The sequence below is a fragment of the Gavialis gangeticus genome, unplaced genomic scaffold, assembly GCF_001723915.1.
Source record: "Gavialis gangeticus isolate Ggan-Ray unplaced genomic scaffold, GavGan_comp1, whole genome shotgun sequence".
Lineage (NCBI taxonomy): Eukaryota > Metazoa > Chordata > Crocodylia > Gavialidae > Gavialis > Gavialis gangeticus.
This window is the reverse complement of record NW_017728996.1, coordinates 34,322,582-34,334,309: the sequence shown is the minus strand read 5'-3', so window position 1 is coordinate 34,334,309 and position 11,728 is coordinate 34,322,582. Positions and strand designations below refer to the sequence as shown.

The 11,728-nt window shown below is 44.8% G+C and overlaps 1 protein-coding gene across 1 annotated transcript in view; it reads right to left on the bottom strand.

The window, feature by feature from the left end:
• LIPC (lipase C, hepatic type) overlaps window positions 1-11,276 on the bottom strand; it is a 113,844-nt gene extending 102,568 nt beyond the window's left edge. The window contains exon 1 of the mRNA XM_019504299.1: window positions 11,147-11,276. Coding sequence (XP_019359844.1) covers window positions 11,147-11,228 — 82 coding nt within the window. The 5' untranslated portion in view covers window positions 11,229-11,276. The remainder of the gene's footprint in view (window positions 1-11,146) is intronic.
• Window positions 11,277-11,728: the final 452 nt, after the last annotated feature.

The window sequence follows — 11,728 nt, the reverse complement described above, 5'->3', positions numbered from 1 at the left end:
CACACACAGATCCCCACAAACCCACACACACCCCCACATGCTCCCTCACCCCACATACCCACAAACCTATACCCACCCCCCACAATATACAAAAGTAAGACTTCATTTTAAGCTATTGCACAGTTCCCTCCATGTACACTACATAAACGCATGTAAATCGGGACAAAAATATTTTTTGAAATCAGATTAATGAATGCTGTAGATGTTTCCTTTTTAAAATATAATTTGGTATTTTTCTGGTTCCAAGATGGCACAACCCCTTGCTGAAAGGAGTACTTCTGGGGGCAAGGGGATGGACTTCTGGTGGCAAAGGTCAGGGGTTAGGGGGTGGGACTTCCAGTCACAAGATGGTGGAGGGGCACCTGCCAAGGGGTAGAGCTACCCACGCAGCCTCTGACAGCTTGCCAAAACTCGGTAAGTGGCCCTCTGCCCAAAAGAATTGCCCGCCCCTGGTTTACACGGCCAACCCCAAAGGGTGTGTGGTGGGGGGCAGGTAAGCTCTCCCTGAAATGCTCCATCTTTCATGTCAGGCAGTTGGCTAGTTACAACATATAATGCTCAATATTGTTCATCATTCTTGAAACTGAATAAAAGGGCTTAAAGACAATTAATCAGCACAGTGTAAGCTCTCAAGTGGAAATATTACTTGTATAACAGCATTCAAAAAACTTAATTTATGGTGAATATAAAAACAACCCTGAAGGCCAAAGGAGCCATAGTTGTAAGTGAAAAATAGTTATGTATGAATTAAAAACCAGCAGCTTCTCCAAACCCAGAACATAGTCTGCCAAAGATTAGATCAAACTGAATTTGCCACCTCTTGTGTAGAAATATTTATGTTTTGAAGCAAAAATGAGTTGCTCTTGAATGGTGCTTGTGGCACAAGTAATTGCTAACACTTAATCCCATGGACATCCTGGTAAATAAATGAGAAACTATTTGGATGGTTTTGCAGCACAGCATTTTTTTCATTATAAGTAATAAAGGAGAAAAAATTAACATCTGACAGGGCTCCTAATTGAGTGGCCTTCAGAAATGAGGAGTTACAGGCATGGAGTTAAACATTAATTGATGTCCTCTAACATTCCTCATGACCCACCATTACGCAAAGGTAAAACAGTGGCACTTGAAATATGGAAGAAAATCACTCAGTGGGAAACTACAGATTACTCTTCACACAAGGTACATACAAGGTGCAAGGACTGTGGCTACACATGATTTAAAATACAGAAGTTTTAAGATGAGAAATCTCATCTCAGCTCACTTTCTATATATTTAATTTGCCGTATTTAGTATAAAAAGTGTGTATACCAGCATAGCAGAGTCTTGTGGGAGTCTGTCAGCTCCAAAGCCACAACTGCATGAAATATGAGTCTGTTTATTGCTTGCTGCCTTGGGGTCTTATTCTGTCACCATTGCTCCCATTGTATAGCCCTTAATGCTGAGAGCAGACCCATTAATTTCACTTACTGAGTAAAATAATATGCAACGGGAATAAAGATGGCAGAAGCAAATCTTAAAAGAACAGCAGGGAGTCTCAGGACTGCTTTAGTAAAAATCTCCATGTGGATAATACCACTATTTAGTGCAAGGGTGTTACTTCTGCAGGAAAGAGGTTAATAGGTGAAGAGCCTCTCCATCCATAATTAATATTTAGTGGTGTCCATTTTTGTCACTTCCTTTCTGTTGTTTATCATTTGTTGCACTTGGGGAGCATACACGTTGCCCTACAGTGATGTAGCAATGTGCTACATCGCCATACTGTGCACTATGGCAACATAGCAATCACGTGGGTCTGCACGTGATCAGCAGCTACATTGCCATAGTGGCATGCTCCGCCGTTTTAGTGCGCCACTACAGTGACATAGCAGCAAAATCTAAAAATACTACACACGGTGCAGTACGGATGGTTACTGTGCCATGCTTTAATACCTCCAAAAGGAAGTACTAAAGCATGGCTCCATGGCAACCTGTAGACATGCGCTTGGAGTAACAGTCCTTTAAGTCCTGAGGCAGAAGAGAAAAGTAAAACCTAATTGTTGTTGTCTGTAAAAGAGTAGTTCACTGAGATGAACTACAATTTCACAAGCCGCTTGGACAGGGTCAGAAAATGTGCATTAGTGCCAAAACTCCACCTACCAAAACTATGAAGGAACTTATCAGGTTACAAGCATTTCTCTACTGGAACAAATTTTCATTGGCTGATCGTACCCTAAGATTAGGAAGCTGTTGCTAGCTGTTTCCAGAAGAGAGTAGTTTTATACTATTAACGCGTTCTGGGAATATACGCAACTCTTTTGGATAGGAATTTGGAGCCATATTCAGAAATCAATTAACCAGAAAGATGTCATAATAGTATAACCTGTCTTTAATTCACAGAAAATCAGACCAAGCCTTTTGGGAGTGAAATAAAAAGTATGTGTGTATATGTGTTTTAAATGGAAGTTGGTATAAAGATAAACAAACCTATCCAAGGAGGATCAAAACTGGTCCATTGCCAAAGCAGTGAATGTTATCACCTGGCCTTGGCGTGTTCAGGTAGAGGGTCCCTTCTATCTCTCTTGCCAGTTATTGCTTATGCTGCCAGGAAATCTTAATCCTACTGCTTGGAAGCAGCTGCTGGCCCATCCACCTGCTGCCAAGCTCTCCCCCTATATAAGCAGTCCGACTTAATGTTAGCAAACAACACTTCCTGGCTCTAGCTAAAATACAGGGAAAAAGGCCACTGCGCTAAGGTGACCCTAGCGGGCCATATGTTGTTTCAAACTGCATCATCCATGTTGTATTTCTGTTGATGCAACTCCCTTATTAATCCTGAAACTTCATATGAATTTAGTGTAACTGTTTCCTAGAACAAAATGTACAACCTAAGGAAATGGTAAACAGCAAAACAAGCAGAGAAGAAAAATATCCTCTTAAATAATGAATGTTTTTATTGACTGGTAAAACCATTAAAGCCAAAACCTTTCTGAGTTTGAAAGGAAAAGGAAGAAAACCACTTAAACAATTAAAAACATTTCAGCTGCAGAGATGCACGGTTACATATCCAGCAATGTACTTTATGGTCATGTTGAGTATGATAAAAATGACTGCTGTGAATAGGAGCAGAGAAGGAAAGCAATGTACAAGTCAAGTGAATTACGTTTCTTTGGTGAATGTCAGCCCCTCATTAAGAAGTTTAGTCATTTACATTAGAAGAAAATATTGAAGCTTGTTTGATGCATGGCTAGTTCCTTTGTTGTTTTAGTTCCCTGTATCTGGTATTTCCAAGGGCAAAAGAAAAGGCTCTTTAACTAGTTGGACTGAAGTTATATTCTGGACTCCGATGGCAGAAATTTATGATGGAACTTCATTTTGGGATTTGCCAGACTTTGAACGTATTCAATAAAGCAGTCCAAAGAAACAGGAATTATTTTGGTTGATAGAACCTTTAATTCCAAAGGACTTTACAGATGCTTGGAGTGCATGCGGCAGCCTTTAAGGGTAGCTGCTTATCAGATAGGAGGCAGTGAGTACTTCTACATGTGCATTTGCTGTGGCACCAATTTACTTGTGAGTAAATTACTTGCGCATAAATGGTGCTGGGCAGGCATCTACATGTGCAGGAAAGCAGGAGCAGATTTGCTGCCAATCTGCTCCTGCTTCCTGGGGCCCTGCAATGGGCCCCTGCTAACACCGCAGGGAGCTCCAGGCTCCAGCTGCAGCTGCCAGCAGTGCTCTTCAAAAGGCCACCCTGCTCACTGCTTTCTGGCCAGCCACTTCCCTGGCTAGGAGTAGAATGCACAGTGCAGCGACAACATGCGGCAGTGCTCTCCTCACCGCCTCTGCCTTCCTGCGCCATGGCTGTTCCTGCTCCTACCCCTGCCCCTGGCAGCGATAACCAGTGACCTGCGCTCCTGCTGGCTGCTGCGCTGGCCCACCACACCAACTGCCACCTGGCCCATGGCCGTCTAGCCCCTCCCAGCTCCCCCACGTGCAGTGACCGCCTGCCCACCCATCCACTGTGTGCTATCCCAGAGCCAGCACTGCACACCTGCTGCCTCAACTCCATCCACCTACCAGACACCACCAGGGACCCCAATGATGGGCTCCAGGATGTGACCACTGGGGCTGCTCTCATCCTCCTGGGCCTCCAGCCCTGCTGCCTTTGGGCCCACTGCGCCAGCCAGGACTGATGGTGGCACATTGTCCAGCATACCTGGGATGATAAGCAGTGACTGGAGGTCTTCAGGATGGCCTGGACCACCTTCCAGGATCTCCTGGAGTAGATCCAGCCACACCTGGACTGGCAGGACACCACTATGTAGCCACCCCTCCCCGCAGACACCCAGCTGGCCCTTTCCCTGCTCAAGCTGGCCATGCCTACCAGCCTGTGCCACCTGTACGTCGGCCACCTGTTTGACATGGGCAAGGCCACCACTGGGGAGGCTGTCCTGGGGGTGTGTGGCATCCTTCAGGACATGCTGGGGGGCACCATGCTCCATGTGGGCAACCCCCAGCAGTAGTGGCAGGGTGCCATGCCCTGGGATTCCCCCAGTGCATTGGGGCCCTGGACGGGACACGCATCACCACAAGACCGGCCCTACTAGAGTTGGAGGGGCTTTCACTCTGTGGTGCTCCAGGCCATCGTGGACCATCATGGGACCTTCACACACACATGCACCAGCTGGGCAGGCAGCACCCATGACTCCACATTTTCCGGCCTGCTGGGCCTGGTGGAGAATGGGTGCTTTGCACCAGGAGTGCTGGACCTGCAGCTGGGCACTGTGGTGGTCCTGTTTCTCTTCATCAGGGACCTCACCTACCTGCTCCTACCCTGGTTGAAGCAGCCCTGCACCGACCACCTGGCCCCCACCAGATCCACTTTAATCGCTGCCTGGGCCAGATCCACGCCCTGGTGGAGTGCACCTTCAGTCGCCTCAAGGACCGCTGGTGCACCCTCACTACCTGCCTCCAGGTCATCGAGAACAACCTCCCCTGGGTCATCATCACAACCTGTGTGCTGCACAACATCTGTAAGGCCTGGGTGCGGAGCTGATTCATGAGGCCTGGGCAGGGGAGGCATGACACATGGAGCATGCCTGGCAGCAGAATCATTACCTGCGGTAGCAGCGGCACTAGCACGCTGGCCCCCCCCCTCCCCCAAGGTCCCAGGTGATCCACACATCCACCAGTGGGGGCCAGGGAACTGGGCTGGTAGACCAACTCCTCCAGCACTCCCCACTTTAACCTGTTTGCACCACCATCCATGGACCCCCTCACCCCTCCTGCCCACCCCCAGCAGCATGCTCACTGCAGACATATCTCACAAGAGCAAGTTTTTATTCCCCTTATATCAGCCAGAGCTACTTCACCATCCCCCCACAATAAAAAACCTTCCGCATGAAAACTATGTACAATATCCTTTGTATGCTGTTGGGGAGTGGTGGGGGAGGCTGTGGGGTAGGGGCACGTAGAGGGCAGAGCCTGGGGACAGGTGGCCAGCACCCTCACCTCTGGCCATTTCCCTGCGGGTGTGGATGCTGCAGTGAGTGTGGTGGGTGCGGGGCTTACTTAGGGGTGATAGCAGCTGGCACTCCCCCGGCACAGGTGGCTCCCGCTCTGGTAGCCAGTGTCCAGGGCAGCAGGGCTGGTGTGCAGTCCTGGCCCCACTACAGGCAGCTCCAGCTCCATGCCCACACAGAGCCAGGGTGACTGGCAGGGCTGGGCCCAGGTGGTGGTGGGGTGGGGCTGGGTGGAGTAGGGCCAGGGGCTCCTGGCTGCTGAAGGTGGCTCAGAACCTCCTCCCAGGCTCAGGCAGGGGCCTGCTGCTGGGTGGCGGGAGGGTGCCAGGGGGTAGGCAGGGCTAGAGTTGGGAGCTGGGCAGTAGGTGGCATAGCCAGGGCCAGAACAGTGTCCAGCACCTGGTGGTCATTGTCTGTGGCCTGCAGTGCCATGCCCAGGACTGTGGTCTGCTCTCACAGCTCTTCCAGTAGCTTGCACTCCAGGACCAGCAGCTGCACCCGGAACTCCCCATCTGCCTGGTCCCATGCCTTCTTGCACCAGTTCTGCACATCCTAAACCACTGTGGCTCAATTTTAAAAGACATTGGTGATGCAAGTCCCATTGAAATAACTCACGTACTGGAACTCTGGGCATTTTTACACGGGGGGTGGGATGCAGCACTGGGCGCTTTTAATTAGTAAGTTGCGCTAATTAAAAGCGCCTGCGTATCACATGTATCAGTGTTGCTGCGTATCACCGCACTGAAAAAATGGCAGTAGGGCACTTTGAACTAAAGCTCATCGAACGTGTTTTATTTCAAAGCACACTGTCACCATTTTTTCAGCGTGGAGATGTGTGGTGATGCAGAAGGCTTCCAGAGTGAGTCAGCTTTTGTGCTCCAGAAGACTCAATTCATCGAGTCTGCTCTGATGCGCTGGATTTCCACTTTGTTCATGAGAGGAATTATGGTTATTCTTTGTTTAATCTGACTAGTTTCAACTGTGGCTCAAACTAGAAGTAGCAATGGATTGTTTTCAGTAGCATCATAGGAACACACTGGAATTTGTCTTTGATAACTGCCTGCATGTGTAGCTGAGAGTGGTAGGCTAGTCTTCCTATAACTGTGTGAAATCTATACTAATGTACAGTAGTACTTGAACAACAGGGAGTGTGCAGTGGAAAACAAACCTTGCAGAGTGATCGCTGCTGCTTTCCGTGTTGAATATCTGTCTCACCTTCTGAAAAGGCAATCTGTGTTCTCTGCATCATTAACTATTAACCTAGATCACACAGTCTAGTCGCAAATTATTACCACACTGAATGTGCTTTAAAGGAAGGAAAGTGTTCTCTCTAATGTTCACTATTTATTCGCTCCTTAGGCTTGGAAGGAAATACCCATATAAGTTACTTAATTTCTTAATGCAGTGTAATTCTCTAGTGTTGCAGCTCCAGTTACTTAATCTTATATTTTTTGTCAGGGGAAGTAACAATCTAATGTGTCTACCTAAATACTGTTCACATACTTTTGGAGACACTAATTTTAGATTACACTTGAGTCTTTTTTTTTCTCCATAGCTGTTTTTCTGGGACTCTACATTCAGATACATTAACATTTGCCAAAAATTACCATAGTTATTCCCTGCTATAAGTATGCAAGAAAACTCTGGTGTTGTAATACTGATCTGTGGTGAATAATGGCTTTTTAATGACAAGCTTTGTGTATTTGAAGGATGATGTACATTTGCTTTTAGTGCACTCCATCCTATGTAATGCAGTGTCACATAAAATAACAACCTAAAATATTATCTATAGATCTAATTTGCTTAAGTTAAAAAATGTTAGCAAGTGCCCACCAATTAGAATATCTAATTATAAATCTGCATTACACAAGCCTTGTTCTAATGTAATGGTTAAACTACAAAGCTGAATGTGGCAAAAGGAAGAAAACTGAAGTGAAATTTTTCCCCCTAAGGTGCAGCTAAATGTGAATAAGAACAGAGGAATCTTGCCTGAAATAAGCATGAATTTTCACACATTGGTTACTCTTCTGGAGGAGTGATTTGGCATGAACAATTAATTGCTTGTGCTAAAATTGCATGCAACAAGCAGATTGTCCGTTGTGGTCCAGACACTGGCAGTTTTGAACAGACCCTGTTCATTAGAATCTTTGCTAGATCAAAAGCACAGGGTGAAAGGAACTTCTAAGAGGCACTGTAAGCCTTATACATTATTTCTCCCATTTTTACTTGAGTTTGGTGAAAGGCCTCTGATGCAGGATTGACAATCTAACCACTCTGCTCTTAGTGATGGTTACTGACATTTGCTAATTGCATTTGCCATTGGAACAAATAAGTGTACTTCTCTGAGGGTCAGCCAGACTAAGAAAGAAGGCATGGCTGAAGCGAATGGATATTGAAATAACTAGGTCTAGACAAACACACAGGAGTTGATCTTTGGAAAAATAAAGGTAACTGAGATGACTAATCCTTAACAAGGAAAGAGGAACAAGTTTTTTGGGAGTATCCCATCCTCTTCTGGGCAAACCTGCAAACGTGGGCTAGGGACAGACATTCAAAAAGCATGAGACTGATTCAATCTTTTCAGGTTAGTCTAACCTGGCTAGACTGAATTGGTTTGTAACCCAACAGACATTCTCTCTGAACTGAGGAAATTCAGGCTACAGCAGCCCTCCCTTCCCTTCGACACTACTGAGCTGAGGGGGGCGTGGCCAGGCCCTGGCAGGACACTCTGACTAAGGAGGTCTGCCTGCACCGTCCCAGGCTTTTCCCCACTGGCTGCTAATGGGGCAAGAGTATCACCAGCCTTCAGCCCCTGCTAGCACTCTGAGGCAAGGGGAGGTGTGCAGTGCATGCATCTGTTGTAGGGAGTTTTTCAATCTCCCTCCCTGCTTCTTTATACTATCTGCAGCAAACTGACAGGCCAGCAAGCCAGCAGGGGGCTGATAACAGTGATTATCACCTCATCAGCAAAACAATAGGCTCTCTCCATTACTTCAAACTCTTCTTAAACAGCTTACCTGCTGAATGGTTGATTAGCTGTAAGTAGCCCTAAGCAGTCACTGGTCTGTCTGCCTGTCCCAGTGAAATTGGAGAGAGACAAACAGACACCTCTTAGCATTAGCCACCATACCACATGCCTAGGGTTCGTGGGGCTGAGGTATGTACTGTGGGAGATGGGAGTGAGGGAGGGGGGATCCCTGCTTGAGCAGCAAGCAGTGAGGGGAAGGGGTGGGTAGGGCAGAGGGACCCCAGGCAGACCCTGCTGTGTCTGCAGTCTCTACTGGAGCTGCAGCAAGGGAGCAGAAGGGAGGGGGCAGCTTTGCTGTGGAGCAGAGAGCCCCCCAGCCCAGAGAGCATGCTGGGATGCTGGGGTAGTCTGGTTTATCTTAAACCAGCAAGGGGTCTGGGACAGTCATTGCATAAACTGGTTTGACCCAAATCAGTTAAGTTCAACCAGGTTGATCTCAAACCGGTTTCAGCCATTTTCAACTTGGTTTATGTGCACTGAACATCTGTTCTGTTACAGGTTTAACCAGTTTCTGATCACTTGAACTGGTTTATGTGTAATGTCTGTCCCTAGCCCTGGAGTGAGAGGATGGGGAAGAAGAAGAAAATAGCAAAAAGGCACTGCTATAATTTTTCTGTCATACTATTGTAAACTGTGAATCCGAGCTGAGAGTTATACTGTTTAAAACTGATGCTGAACAAGGATCTGTCTGATATATGTAACGCTATCACTTACCAGCCTTATAACTAATTAATCCTTATAGCTAAGCCCAGTTTGGCTAGGCTCTGTGCAGTTCTTACCTAGGTGGGAATATAGCCAATTTTTCTTTTTTAAGCATCTTTATCGGTGTGTTCTGTTCTGTTCTGTTCTGTTCTGTTCTTAAATGAAAGGCATCTCATTTAAATACAGCACTCATTTGGATACCTCTTTTAACACGAAAGGACGAAACTTAACTGTCCTTCAGGAAACACAAGAAAGTTCTATGCTGGAGATGCAAGAAGCAAACACATGGAGTCTGTTGATGTAAAAAGTGCCTGTATTAAAAAAGCTATCAGCCTTGTTACAAAAACTGCCACAGGTGGCAGGAACATGAGAGTATGTACTGGCATAAAGTGAGGCCTGTGACCTTAGAGAAGCTAGGGATACAGTGACCTACGGTCACAGTTGCCATGTACTTGTTTCATGAATGAATTGAACTTTTTGCATACAAAGGTCTGAATACAGCTGGGCAAAGCTTGTGTTACAAACCCCAGGGGCATGTGCAACTCTCCAACTTTTGGGTAATATGAAAAATTTGAAATTCATTGTAGGTTTGTCAATGGCTTGCTAAGATTAATCAGCCTTTCAGGTGCGTAGAAACCTGAACCAGTTCAGTCTTTTAGTTGAAACTTGGTGGGGTTTACTGAGTTTCACTTCAAGTTTTTATGCTTAATCAAAATGAAACTCAGAGTGGCATTTGGAGGATCAAACCAGAGAGAGGTTCTCTTGTAAACTGGAATTATTGTGCCACTTTTAGATTGCACTTTGACTTCTGAGGAATGGTTTAATATATTTTGCATAGATGTAATTGAAAACATAACTATTAATAAATGCCATGCTTCTATGATTGATATACTATTTTGCATCTCACTTGAATCTAAGGAAAAAATGATGTTACTCCCTCCAGATTTTATAGAATCACAGAAAGCAGGGCTGGAAGAGACCTCACAAAGTCATTTAGTCCAACCCCCAGCTCAAGGTAGGTTGGATTGTCCCTGACTAAACCATCTCAGTTGATTGCTTGTCTAACCTTAAAAAATTCCAAGGATGGAGAATTTGAAACCCCTCGAGCCTTTTCCAGTGCTTAACCATCCTCACAGTGAAAAAGGTTCTTCCTAATATTCAACCTACAAGTATTTAAAGTGTCATAAAGTAGTTTAGAATTAATAAGTACTTTTTGCAAACCTGCTGCTTTATAGATATGGTGTGATGAACAGAATGAATATACAGTCAATCAAGCTACATAGAATTTAACAGTATTTGTGATGTTATACTCCAGCAAGCACAGGGCCACTTTGGCATAATTTATAGTGACAGAGTCGCATGGCAAATAGGTGCACAACTTTTTCAGCGATAAGGATTTCACATACAACTCCCCTTTCACATCACTTTAAATAAGTACTTCCACTGAAAAGTATTCCCCAACCTTGAAGTGACATGATGTTTTTCTAGGCAGCTCAAGATAAACCATTAAACTGCCCAATATCTAGAATCCCTTTTTTTACCTTTGTAAGAGATTGATCTGTTTTAAAGAATATTCTCTTTCACAGAGCAGCTTACAAATTCCTATTAGTTCAGTAAGAGTCTTAAAACACTTTTAATTTAACTGTCAGCAGAAATGCTCTTAAAGGTCTGATTACTTTAGATCTGCAGTCCTTCAGAAGGTATAGATTTCCATTTGGAACCGTTTGCCATCTTAACAAACAATTACATTTTCTGATAAACATGGATATACATCAGATTTCAGAGACATAGATTTCATTAAAATCATAACATTCAAAAAGAGTGTTGAGTATCATAGGGTCAGTCCCTCAAACTGTATAGTGTATCTTTTTAAACAAAAATTAATGTCTAATTTCATTAGATAGTGTTTTACCTTTTTTCTTCCCTCCATCTGTATTTGCTTGAGCACCAAGGCAGAAAAACAGCAAAAGTGAGAAAAATGGGAAATGTCTCATTTCGTCCTCTGCACGAAAACTGAGGCTTTGCTGCTAACTTCTGCTGCCAAAGAGATGTGAAAAAAACAGATTATCAATACACTGCCAGGACCGGTTGCCCATTAATCATTAACCTTTAAATCTCCTGTCCACTGCTCCAATATTTTCCTTCTCTTATCCAGTCTAATGAAATTGAATATGTTTATGTTCCAAGGCATCATTTTATTTTTATGCCACTTTTGAGAGCAGTAATTTAGAACTGGATCCCTACCTCCCAGATTAATGCTCAGTTCTGAAGAGATCAAAACGAATAAGAGTATTTTGTATCCTGAAATACTGCTGAAGGTCATGGGTAGTCAGCTCAAATTTGGTTGGCCAACAGCTCAGTCTGAACATATTGCAAAATGACCAAAAGAAGTGAAGGCTACTCTAAACATTTCTTAAACATAGATGACTCCAAGTAGGAATTTGAGTTTCAAAACAGACAAATTTAGAAACTTCATTTACTAAGAAGTTCTCTT